The sequence below is a fragment of the Sphaeramia orbicularis genome, chromosome 14, assembly GCF_902148855.1.
Source record: "Sphaeramia orbicularis chromosome 14, fSphaOr1.1, whole genome shotgun sequence".
NCBI classification, from domain to species: domain Eukaryota; kingdom Metazoa; phylum Chordata; class Actinopteri; order Kurtiformes; family Apogonidae; genus Sphaeramia; species Sphaeramia orbicularis.
The window spans coordinates 36,428,828-36,440,852 of NC_043970.1; the positions used below are offsets into that span (position 1 = coordinate 36,428,828).

The 12,025-nt window shown below is 39.0% G+C and overlaps 1 protein-coding gene across 7 annotated transcripts in view; it reads right to left on the minus strand.

Moving 5' to 3' along the window:
• Positions 1 to 12,025, minus strand: part of arhgap32b (Rho GTPase activating protein 32b) — a 133,379-nt gene that overhangs the window by 23,246 nt on the left and 98,108 nt on the right. For 4 of the 7 annotated variants that reach the window (XM_030154815.1, XM_030154814.1, XM_030154818.1 and 1 more), the window contains 2 exons: positions 11,019 to 11,069; positions 10,602 to 10,676 (listed from right to left, as the gene is read on the minus strand). The exons of 1 other annotated variant lie outside the window; for it this stretch is intronic. In XM_030154815.1, the coding sequence (XP_030010675.1) occupies positions 10,602 to 10,676; positions 11,019 to 11,069 (126 nt within the window). Of the gene's footprint in view, positions 1 to 5,348; positions 5,571 to 10,601; positions 10,677 to 11,018; positions 11,070 to 12,025 lie in introns of those variants that run through there. 2 more of the 7 variants (XM_030154816.1, XM_030154820.1) reach the window with 2 other exon arrangements.

Here is a 12,025-nt window from a genome sequence, read left to right on the forward strand (position 1 = left end):
ACACTTGGTGGGAAAAAACAAAGGCACAGGTTGCAAATTGAGGAATAAATCATTTATGGATCACTCAAATAAATGACTAATCTTTGGAGATATGGCGTTTCTCTTCAAGCCAAGCTGAGATCTGCTTCCAATACAACACAAATGAAAGTAGGCCACTGCTTACAAAACTCTGTGCACACACAAAACAAGCTGAGTTAAACAAACCTAAAACAAAAATACACCAAAAAGTCTAACGCCAGCATCTTTACTGGGCTTTTGAAGCAAATATTCATTAAAAGTGATGATAGTAAGATGAATTCCTCCATGAAACATAAGGGACATAGTGTCACGAACCATACATACAAGCTGTTATGAATATTACTACAAAAAGCAGCCAGTGGGAGACATATCCCTCTAGCCCAAGGACTATTAGGTAAAAATTAATGAGAGTCTGCATGCTCTGAAAGCTAAATATACACTGCGGAGGTAAACTGTATGCAGTCCATTTAATTGACAGTCCAACGAGTCCATTTAAAATGTATAAGCTCGATGTAGACTGGAGGAAAACTAATGAGCAGGTGAGAAGAGAAACCTACTTTGTAGATGAATCAATTCAACACATTCTCATTGTGCTGCTGGAACATGAAGACTGTAAATATACACTTTCATACAGGACTTTTTCATCTGTTATAGTCAACTTCTTAAATCAAACAAGATGTGAAAAAGCAACTGTAACAGTACTAACTACTGTGAATCTCAAGTGTTAAAGGAGCAACACCGTAAATATCCTGTGTATCATGTGAAATGCAAATTAAATTTTTGTTACAGGTGTAAAAAATGTCATTATTACTTGATACTATGACATGACATCTTAATATTGTTAATATTTGCAATGGAATACTTCAAGGACATTTAAATAGTTCATGGAAAGAGGTGAACTTGGCTCTAAAGTTATATTTAAGATATGCAGTAATCACATTTTTATGAAGGAACTATATTAATACAAAACAGATTCAAAGGTTGGTTGCAAAAAAGTGAAAACTAGTTGAGATATAAGATGTTTATGGATTCTTTGTTTGGCTGAGTTACATTTTTCACAATCCCATGAACTTAATAAAAGTTTTCACATCACTCTTTTTATTTTTATTTTTTGAGAAAATCCATGACATGACCTTGGAGGTGAGTTTTTATGGAATGATCCAGATATTAAAATTTAACAGTTCATATTTAGAGGGGATTGTTAAAAATGACTGAGTTGCTGGCAGACTGTTTTACTGAAACAATGTTCAGACTTGGCACCTACATGCGCAAAGTGCATCTAACATTGTTTTTTTTTCTCAACTAAACCAAATGGCGTCCTATAAATCACTCCAACATTACAGACACAGAGTCAGACAAGAGAACATAAGTTTATAAAACGGAAACATGATCTGTGTTTTCTCTCGGATTATGGGGCTTAGGCTGTGGCTTTGATTAAAATGCATTTTTGCATCATTTAGGACTGATATTAAAATATTTACACACAAATGAGAAGAACTGTTATTGGTGCAGCGTGAATTCAAAAATGTTTGGAGTTGAGCTTTAGGATTTTGGTAAATGGATGTAATGGAAGTTTTAAAAAGAAAATCCTTCAACTTGGAGGCCTAGATGAGTTTGTATGGATGGACCTTGATGCTAAACTTTAACAATTCACATTTAAGAAGACTGTTAAAAATGACTCAGCCGTTGGCAGCCTGCGTTCCTGAAACAGCGCTAAACTTGGCACCAACGTTCTGGACATCCCTCCATGTTAACTCTAATTCTTGGCTGGTGTTCCCACGTACACATACACTACACTGTTCAAGTAAACAAACCCCTGGAAGGAAAGACTTAGAATGACCTCACTCCGGGTACAGAAGTAAAGTTGGAGAATAACTTTTGATTGTTGATTTTGTATTAGGTGCTGTTTTCATGAAGCAGCACAATCAATTCTGCCTCAACAGTTGGCCTCAGCGCCAGCATCTGTAAACAAGACCCATCGTTCCATTTCAGGGAAAAGCAGAGTTACAATTCACCCCTCAGGGAGAAATTCCTTCAGTGCTGCTGTACCCGCAGACAAATCCGCTGAGGCAGCTTTGTTTACTCACTGTTGAGGCATCAAAAAGGGCCCTCAGTATCATGTAGGGGCTGGGGGGGGGGGCTGACTGTGCAACTGTATTGGCTTACACCGACATGTCGCTTTTATTCAGGAGGCCAGAGTGACTGTAAGACGTGAGGAAGAGGAGAGCATTGACAAGCATGACTCTCCGTATTGTGGACAGAGACTCTCATCTGCTTACTGTCAAGGCCGGGCAGATGACAGCCTGAGGACCAGCAGCTCTTAAAGCTCGCTCAGCACTGAAACTGCCAGCACAATAACTCTGACATACACTCTGCTGAAATCCAGCTGGGCGAGAGGCATTTAATTTAAAGCACCGCGGGCCTGATAGAGCTTAAAAGCCATCGTCTGTCTTACTGCCCTCTCTGACACTGATGATTACAAGATTTCTGTACTTTACACAAGCAGAGGAGAACAAATGGTTTCTGTTTCTATGTAATATATCTGTATTTGTGTTATTTGACACTCAGGGAGAGGGGCTGGGGCCCAGATAGTCATGAGAGCGAACAGGCCCCCGGTGGCAGGCATTTGCATGGATAACGGATAAACTCTGAGCGAGATAACGTCGACGGGGGACGCTTAATGCTCATGGAACACTGACAGTTCAAGCTATGACTCGGCTTTTCCCCCCAGAGAGCGCAGCGAGAGCCTGGAAGACGACGAGCAGGGGGTGAAGAGACACGAGGCCAAGCATTACAGAAGGAACAATTACCGACGTAATGGCAAACATCATGCTCTCTTTTCCTGCTCCAACCCGAAACCGACTGCCTGATTCCATTCAATTAGCGAGGAACTTCTCAAGGCCCGAAAAAAGGAGTTAAAGAATGTCATAGCAACACAACAGATCATTACTAAACCAGAGCAGTGACACCACACAGCCAATCAGTGAGCTCCAGCCTCAGATAGTACATAAAAAAAATACACAAGGCTGAGGAGGCGTGACCACAGCGAGGCTCCTCTGGGCTTCACAATAGCGTCCTCACAGCTCAGCTCAGCCTTTTCACTTCAGCCGGCAGCCTCTCGAGACTCAGCGGCTGTGCACGCCCATGTAGGCGGCAGGGCGGGAAATTCAATCAGCCTGTTCCATAAAATACTGAGATCCACAAAATCATTATGAGACTGAAGTGAGTACAGTTACACAATCAAATCCAGTGCGAGGGCAAGGGTTGAGCAGGATTTGGATGAGGTAATAATCAACAAGTAAACTGATTTTATGTATTTTAGCTCAGTGGTTCTCATTTTGCCTGTTTCTCATGAAGAATGAAATTAGCACTTTACAAGCTCAAGTACCACTTTACTGACCTGCTAAACCTAGTTCAAAAGGACCAGAAACTAAACATTCTTACAAACAATTAATCACACTAATTGTCAATTGTTACAGTATTTTTCACACTAATAAACCACTATCCTAAACCAACTGTTTCAGTAGTTCTGTACACTTATCAATGGTTGCTAACAATTTGAACACTTTAATGTACACAGTTTTATTGGTTTAACAGGAACACATTGATTAACACTGCTGTAAATGCACCAACATTAGCCAAAAGTCTGTTTTTCCTCTGTTTTCCCTGACAGATCTCATAGTGTCACCCTAAAACACAAGTATAGGATTACAGTTACATTTATGCTAATCATTTATAAGTAATATCTGTTAGTTAAGCACTCTTTGGCATTGAGTTACTAGTTTTAATGATTCTGTAACATGTTAGGCAAGTAGTTTTTATCTACTTTCAGCCACATCATGTCATGATAAGAAGGTTGAACTGACCGTCCTAGTGCAAGTACAATCAGTACAATTTCAGTTAGTTTTTTTTCTTTCTCAACAAATGCAGTTATTTGATATTTTTAAGCAGAATTCCTTTATTAAAAGTTCTACCTTGAAACTGCAGAACTGTCATCTGGGTCTTAACCAACACTGGTCTACAAGTAAAAAACCTCCAGAATAAAGTAGTGAAACTTTACAAACTTTGAGTTACTAATAATACAGAAAAAATTAAGTCAAAAGTCTTGGTTGGCTGTTTTCAAGATATAGTCTTGTATTAAAATGGGAAATTATTAGAATTAATGAGAAAATGGGTTTTACCCCAAAGGAATGTTTGTCTCAGAGCTACCAGATCTACTTCAAAACAGTCTGCACATTACAATACATTCACTTTTCATGTTTTTTTTAAACTGGAACACTTACAAATCTACTGTATAAATAGACATAAACCAATATACATGTGTAATAACACTTTATCATACACACTGAAACATCAGCTCACTGGCGCTTTGATAATTTGTTTTCTAATTCATCTTATTAAAATATGTAAGATTTAGCACATTTAATCTGAGGCAGACAATTTCTAAAAAAAAAATAAAAATAAAAAAAATATATTGACCAGTGTAATATTTGGTAAAATTCCACTTTGTGACTCCTATAAATTACAGAAATTAATCTTAAATGTCAGATTTGAGCCACATGTTGTTAGCGTCGACTGTAAAACCAGGCATTAGTTCACAGGATGAAAAGACAAGGCAATGACAACAGTAAGAATGTTAAAAAAAACACAAGTTGTCACATCCTGAATGTCTACTGTTGGTGTCTTCGGATGGATGTTTGGTGAGTAAACACCAGAGCAGTGTCTGCCTGTTAAAAGCCTGCCATAAGGGAGAGCAACCTCTGTTCTGACATAAGAGCCTGAGTGTGTGCAGATAACAGGAACTAAATGGCTTATTGTTCCATCTTTCAATGCATCACTGACTCCAACTTCAACAGAGGGAAGGAGGAGAGGAGGCAATACATGTGCCTCTTGTGGTCTGATAAAATAAAGATGCCACAGTTTACTTGAATTAATAATGCAGAAGTAACATTATGCAAGAAATGGAGTAGAAAAACAATTAAAATAGTGGTATTATAATAATATAAAAAAATACAGCACTATTATCCTGTGATATATCCCTAAAATTGCATGAATATTGAACTTATTTCTCTATAAAAAGATGAAAAATCACATGTTCTAAGTTACTACATATGTGAAACGCATGAAGCTGGAAAGAAATGTGTCATTCAGAGAAGGAGCAATATTTTCCACTGTCCTTCAAGACCAAAGCAGCCACTTCCATCATTTTATCCCCCATAAGACACACAGCTTCACAACTGTTTAGATTCATTTCACAAAGGGATTTCCACGGGGATGAAATCACATGGTATATTTCACTTAATACAACTGAAACCAGTTTTCTTTCTTACCGCTGCTTCATGACGCCGGACTTGCCTTGAGGGTTTATGACAGGAGTAAAAGAGAAAAAAAAAAAGAAAAGAAAAAAGTCCAAAGTGCAGCTATCTGCTCATCCTTTTGTCCGACCGTGGAAGCGGGTACGTGAAGTAGCGATACGTTTGTTTACGTCGTGAAATGAAGGATAAATAAAAGTAAAAAGTTTTAGAGAAAGCGATCAGAGGAGCGCAGCAGACTTGCCTCTTAGCCCTGTCAGCTACTATCCACGCAGGACTCCGCTTTCCGTGTTGGTTTACAACCCCACACGTGCTGCGTTCAAGTACACACGGAAAAATGGGACTCCGACACTGGGCATCCAGTCTCGACTAAATTAAAATAACCATCGAAGCAAACTGTAATTAAACAAGTACTGCATGTCTCACCAAGAATTTCCATTGTAACTCCTGCACAATAAGTATCTTTTTTGCAGAAACAAGTGCAGTATTTTCATTAAAGACGAGGTTAAAATGATCCGCGGGCTTGCCGTGCTTATATTTATTCACATACACGGTAACATTTAAGATACTTTGTTTTCCTTCAAGTACAGACTCCAGATTGGTGCTATTAACGTGGGTGTCACCGTAATTAATGTGTAATTGCAATGTGTCTGACACCACTTGAACGCATCACAAGCGTCGTGCAGCCAGAGAGGAGCTAGTGGTTTGGGACAGTGGAAAATGCTCCTGCAGACTGCACAGGCACATGCACATAAGTTCCAATCCAGTCACATCCCAGCTCGTGTTCTCCAGAAGCAGCCAGAATGCATCATTTTTACATCTTGTGTTACCAAACTAATATTTTATTTCACTACTTATATGGAAGGTTAAGATTAAAATATCAAAGTCTGGTAAAAACAATGCTTTGTACTGTTGAACTGTTTCTATATGGTTTTTCGTAGCTGTAGTTTCAACAGTCACTTCCTTTTTTTTTAAATTCATATTTCTTTCCCTTTCGACCACATCTCCCAGTACAGGTTACATTTGCAGAAGTATCCTTTCAGACTTCCTAAAACTCTCCTAAAATGCTTTTAAAAGACCAAACTCTACGTGATGAAGGTTGATCAAAGAGACCAGACTCTTGAACACTACTGACAAAGCGACCGACCATCGCCGGGGTAAAACCCTGCGAAAAATCACATAAGACGACCTGAATCTGCCTTTACACATGAGCTCTCCCTTTTGATGGGCCCCTCAGCCCCCTGAAAAGCATTATCTCACTAATTCCTTAACTAGCTTAGTCTCTAAGCATACACATCGAGTCAAAATAAAGTCAGAGTAATTTGTTGTTGGTCCTGAATCACAAGACTGCAGTCAGACTCTTCTCTGCATGTGAATGTTTCATCTGATGTGGATTTTACACAGCTTTGTCAGTTTGCACTTAACACCTTTGCTTCAGCTGTGTCAGTTTTTGGCTAATGCTGATGTTTTTTCTACAAATATATATTAAGTTGCTCGAAAAAACAAACTATTTTTTCCTTAAATTCAATTGGAAATCCAGAGGAAGAAAGAGAAGATAGAACAGTGTTGATAGTAAAATGTGGTAAGAATGAAGCAGAAGGTGGAGTTTTCTCACTAGCCTTCATACTTACTTACATATTTAGGAAATTTTTAAACCTTTTTAAGACCCCTATGAATGTTATTTAAGACCTAATTCATGTCCATACTGACAAAATGTACCACAAATTAGGGAATAATGTGTGTTTTCATAACCATATAACCTGAAATGTTAACAGAATTGCTTTGTACTTATTATTTCTATGAAGCCATTTTTCTGATGAGACCAAACTTCATTCTAGTTTACACCCTACCTGGATGAAGTGAGTTTGCATTCATGCGTTTTTAGTTCCATGCTGGTTTTGTTACAGTGTGATGAGCACATCATCAAAACTAACTTCATAACCCAAGCAAAACTGACCAACAAAAAACACAACTATGGATAAAACAATTCATGGTCCAAGGTTAACCTGCTTCCTGTTTCATGGAGTTTCTTCCTCAAATATCTGATGAGAACATTTGAGTGTCAGGACATGTTATATGGTGTCAGCTATCTTGTGTAAGATTAAATTAATATTATGTGATTTGTATTTATAGACCAACTCCTTTACACTGTAATATCATTCCTGATTATTTAGAGCAGTGAACTTCTACTGAAAATACCCCAGATCGCTAACACTTTTCACTTTCTCACATATACCAGTACAGATTTGTAGACGAATACCTGCACGATCTAAAGACATTCATCCTTGGTTGTAGGGCTGGGTGATATGAAAAAAAAAATCATATCACAATAATTTTTTCCCTATCAGACGATATCGATATGTATCTTGATATAAATCAAATCACTATTTTTGTCAAGCTTAAATTTTCCGTTACTCATAAGTTAGTTGTGAAGACAGACATTATTTTTGATTTAAATATGATTTATTTTCTGTCAAAGGTTGAACATGACAGATGTGCTGAAGAACATTATGCAACTGTTTCAGATCAATAAAACAGGTACACATATTTAAAACTAAACTAAAAGTCTGACCAGCAGACAAAAGCTTTCAAGTTTTAAAAGTAACACACACAAAACAGACCATTAAATTTCTTGGTCAACTCCAAATAAATAAAATCTTCATTCCAAAAAGCTTTGTGTGGAAAGGCGAGTGTTTGCGTTCTTCACATAGGCTACATGTATTTGTTCAGTACACCTCCATATCGTATTGAAGGCCCGCTCCCTACTTCTCAGTAACCCGGTCGCCCAAGTTCTCAGTCAAATTTTCTCCTGAGGGAACACTCATTACCTCCCGCTTCAAACCAAACATTGGTGTGTGTTCTGTAGCTGCTCTTAGCCTGTGCTGTGTGCGTCAACCTAACTTGCCGTGGCTCTAGCGTGATTGGTTCGGGGCAGCACTACTTACTTATGATTGGCTGTTCTTATGTCTGTCAAAACATGGATGAATTAATTCTATTGGAATTGTATCGAGCATGTCTCATATTTCTATCGAGGAAAAGTTACACTGTGATATATATCGTTTTCGTTTTATCGCCCAGCCCTACCTGGTTGTTGACTAGAATACAAAGACCTAAAATTCAGATGACTTGACTTGAGGGCCATGTGAAACCTTGATATCAGGAAGTGATGAACAAAATGCAGTCCCTTCCCTTTCACCATCTATCATATGAGTTGACGAAAGCCTTAGGTTAGATAATGTAACATACAGCAGCTAGTTAACATGTATTTGAATTATATATTTCGCCCCTGGGATGTGGAAAGAATGAGGAAGCATACTTTGCAGCTGCAAGCACAGCAGCAGAACGTCACGCCTGGAACATCAACAAGGCTGCAAATTTGAGCTCCAGCCTGTTCCTTAAACACAGCTGACATGAAACATACTTGTTTAAGTAATGAGGCTCCGATGTGGTTAGAATAATTATGAAATGCAGGACAGAGTGTTGAAACCAGAAATACTCATTATCTCAAGTTTTGCATGTTTCATATCAAGTCCAAGAAACACAGAAGGAAGCAAATGAGTAAAAAAACATCCTTGTGGAACTCAGTCTGGGTTGTTGGTTTGTAATCAAAGGCAGATTCCCCCCAAACAAAAGGTGCGGTTGACATCAACACTGTCCTATTGGAGCTGAGTGACACATTACACCAGGGGCCGTGCATAGTTTCATAGTCGAGACCCACAGCACCAGGAAATGATCGGAGATCCTCGGGAACAGGAGGACAAATCTTAGCCTGTCTCACACATTCTCTCCCCATTCCCCTTCCTCTCTCGCTCACATAACCAGCTGTCTTGGCTCATATATGCTCACAGCTGCCCGAATCACTGGTCCCCAGACATGACGAAGGCCTGCTCTGTGTAGTGCAAAAGGGGGCTCTACATCTGGGTCAAGAACTGGTAGGTCTATTTGACCGTCTGGGGAGAAAAGAAGGCTGACTGAGGCTCTTTATCCGTTACTCAAAACTCTTTATATTTGTCGGACACCAACAAAAGAGCTTGTTTTTTTCTGTTTACAGCTTTCATCGGAGCACAAATGCACTGAACACGTAGCTTCTATGAGTTTCGTTTAAACTGGAACAGTGCAGCATGTTAACAATTTCCATCGTTTTACTGTGAAACGGCAAAGGTTAGTGGTGAGCAGAGTGGATCTAGGCAGCGAAAGCATATTTTTCCAATGCTGTGTGGCTCCCTGCAGGAATGTGCTCTTTCAGTCACCATGGAGAGGGAGACAGAGATTCTTACTGTTGCAGGACAAAGCTTAACGCTCAATGGATGGGTTTACAGGCCCCCTCATTGTAAAAGGATTAAATAAATCAAGGCCGGTCGGGACCTAGCAGTACGGCACCCCTGCCGTGGCCTTTCAGCTCCGACCAAACAGACACACACAAATACAGCTGGCCTCGGTCCAGACACAGGGTACATTCAACCGCTTTGAGAAATGCTGTAGTAACCTGGACCAGCCCTGGACTCATTTGCATACACCTTAAGGAGGGAACGCAGAAAGAAAACGTGGGGCACCATTTTCCCCCATCCACCCCCATTTTACACACTCTATTGTCTTCTTTTACAAACAAATCCCATGCACAATGTACAAACCTGAAACATTTGCAAAAGCAACAGTATCCTTTTTTTAAAAAAAAGTCTCAGCAAACCTGAATAAGCACAATGTTGGATAAAGTTGTGACCAATTAAAAAAGACACCTCCACACTGTCACACTTACTGTAGAAAAACTTATTTTGCTTTGTCTGATCCGTTGAGAGCTACACACACTCAAACATTGTTGTTTAATTCTGTTTTTCAAGAGTAAGTTACTCAGGGAACAGTTTATAGTGCATCATACACCTTTTTAGACTGCTCAAAGTTAAAAAAAAAAAAAAAAAAAAAGCTGACACACAAAGAAAAGACTAGGACCTGCTATTACTACATAACCAGATGTGGCTAAAAGGCTTATTGGTCGACCTACGCAGTGCTGAGATAATGAGTATACATGTGTTTAAGGTCTAGGTTTATTAGTAAAAAGTAGTAAAAGTCCTCTTAAAGTACAACAACAGAAAGTGGGGTTTCTTCTGCAAAGAGTGCAGCTATAAACTCAATTGTATTCACAGTTTTAAGCAACTGCGACAAGTTCAGAGATGAGTCATATTAGTGTCACAGTGTAAAGTCAAAGCACAGGGTTGAGAGGTTAGCTTTGGTTAGGGGGTGCAGCACACTCAAGGGTTGTTTTTTTTTGTCTACCTGAACTTAGGCTGTAGTGGTTTAGCGGATCGGCCACCCATGCATTGTCCTGTATTACACTCTCCATCTCCAAGTCTGCATGCAGCCCGATGGACAGATGGACCAACAGATACATGGATGGATGGATGGATGGATGGATGATGGCGATGTGGGAGAACCAGCAGAGGGAGAGAAGCATGTCAAGTTAGAGCACAGAACAAATACATACTTTGGGAATGAAATAAAAATATTTCCAGTTTCAGAAACAGGTATTTACAGGTAAAATTACTTGTTTATTGATATTTTCAATAGACAAGACTGCAATGAGAAGTTGTAAGCGACTGCAATCATCCAAAGTTGATGAGCAAAATGTTAAATCCAAATGTGCATATGCATGTGAGTGCAGCGGGTGAATGCAGAGTGTATACCAACACGCACAGGGGGGGAAGAGACTCCAAGAAGCAGGCTGCAGGCCAGAGCAGGGGGTGGCTGAGGCAGAGGAGTCACAGTCAAATGCAACAAATCAAGACAAATGCTAAGACTACTGCAGGATAAATTCCTGTGCAGTGGAACAACAACAGTGTTAAACATGCATCGAGTCAGTGGAGACGAGTAAGGCTGGACACACAAATAGGTATTTTATAGAATAATCAGCGCTGCCAGATGGGTAACGTTAGAAGCAGATTGGATTTTGAGGGAAATTATCACCAAACCAAGACATTAGCACTGGAAAAATATGGTATCAAACGAATGGTTAATGATTTACTATGTAGATTTGATGTCGTTTTAGGTAAAAAGATCCATAAGTCATAGTTATCGCCACAACACAGTGAAAAGAGATGAAGAATTTGCTATATTGATCACTTTAAGAGATGAATTAACAGGTACTTATGGAAAGTGTGACAAATCATCATAGTATTTTAGATAAGTGATCGAAATCCAACTCAAAGTAATGATTCAATAAATGTGGAACTGAACAATAAACTAACTGTAAAGGGTATAGATCGGGGTGATTTTCCCTCAAAGTCACTGATTCTACTTGAGAAGCCTAATATTAATCATCAGCCACAATTAGAGTAAAGTTCTACTGCAACCAATCATTTGTCAAATGTCCTATCTGTACTGATTAATCAAACAGACTAATGACTCTGGAACGAATTATACAGCCTAACCGATTAAACAGGCAATCACTAGTACAAATACTATAATTACTGTACATCTGGCAACTCTGACCCTATTACAGTGAACCTGTACTTAACACTGGATCCTGTATCTTGCCATTTAGAACAATGTTAATGTTGCTGACAACAGGGCGTCTGCAGGTTATTAAACATCTACAGTAATTTATGAAAAATGCTTAAAAATATGTATTATAAACAGCAAAAACCTGACAAGAACATATATAAAAGTATCATTTTAATATAGGGGGGAAATTAGTTTTGTAT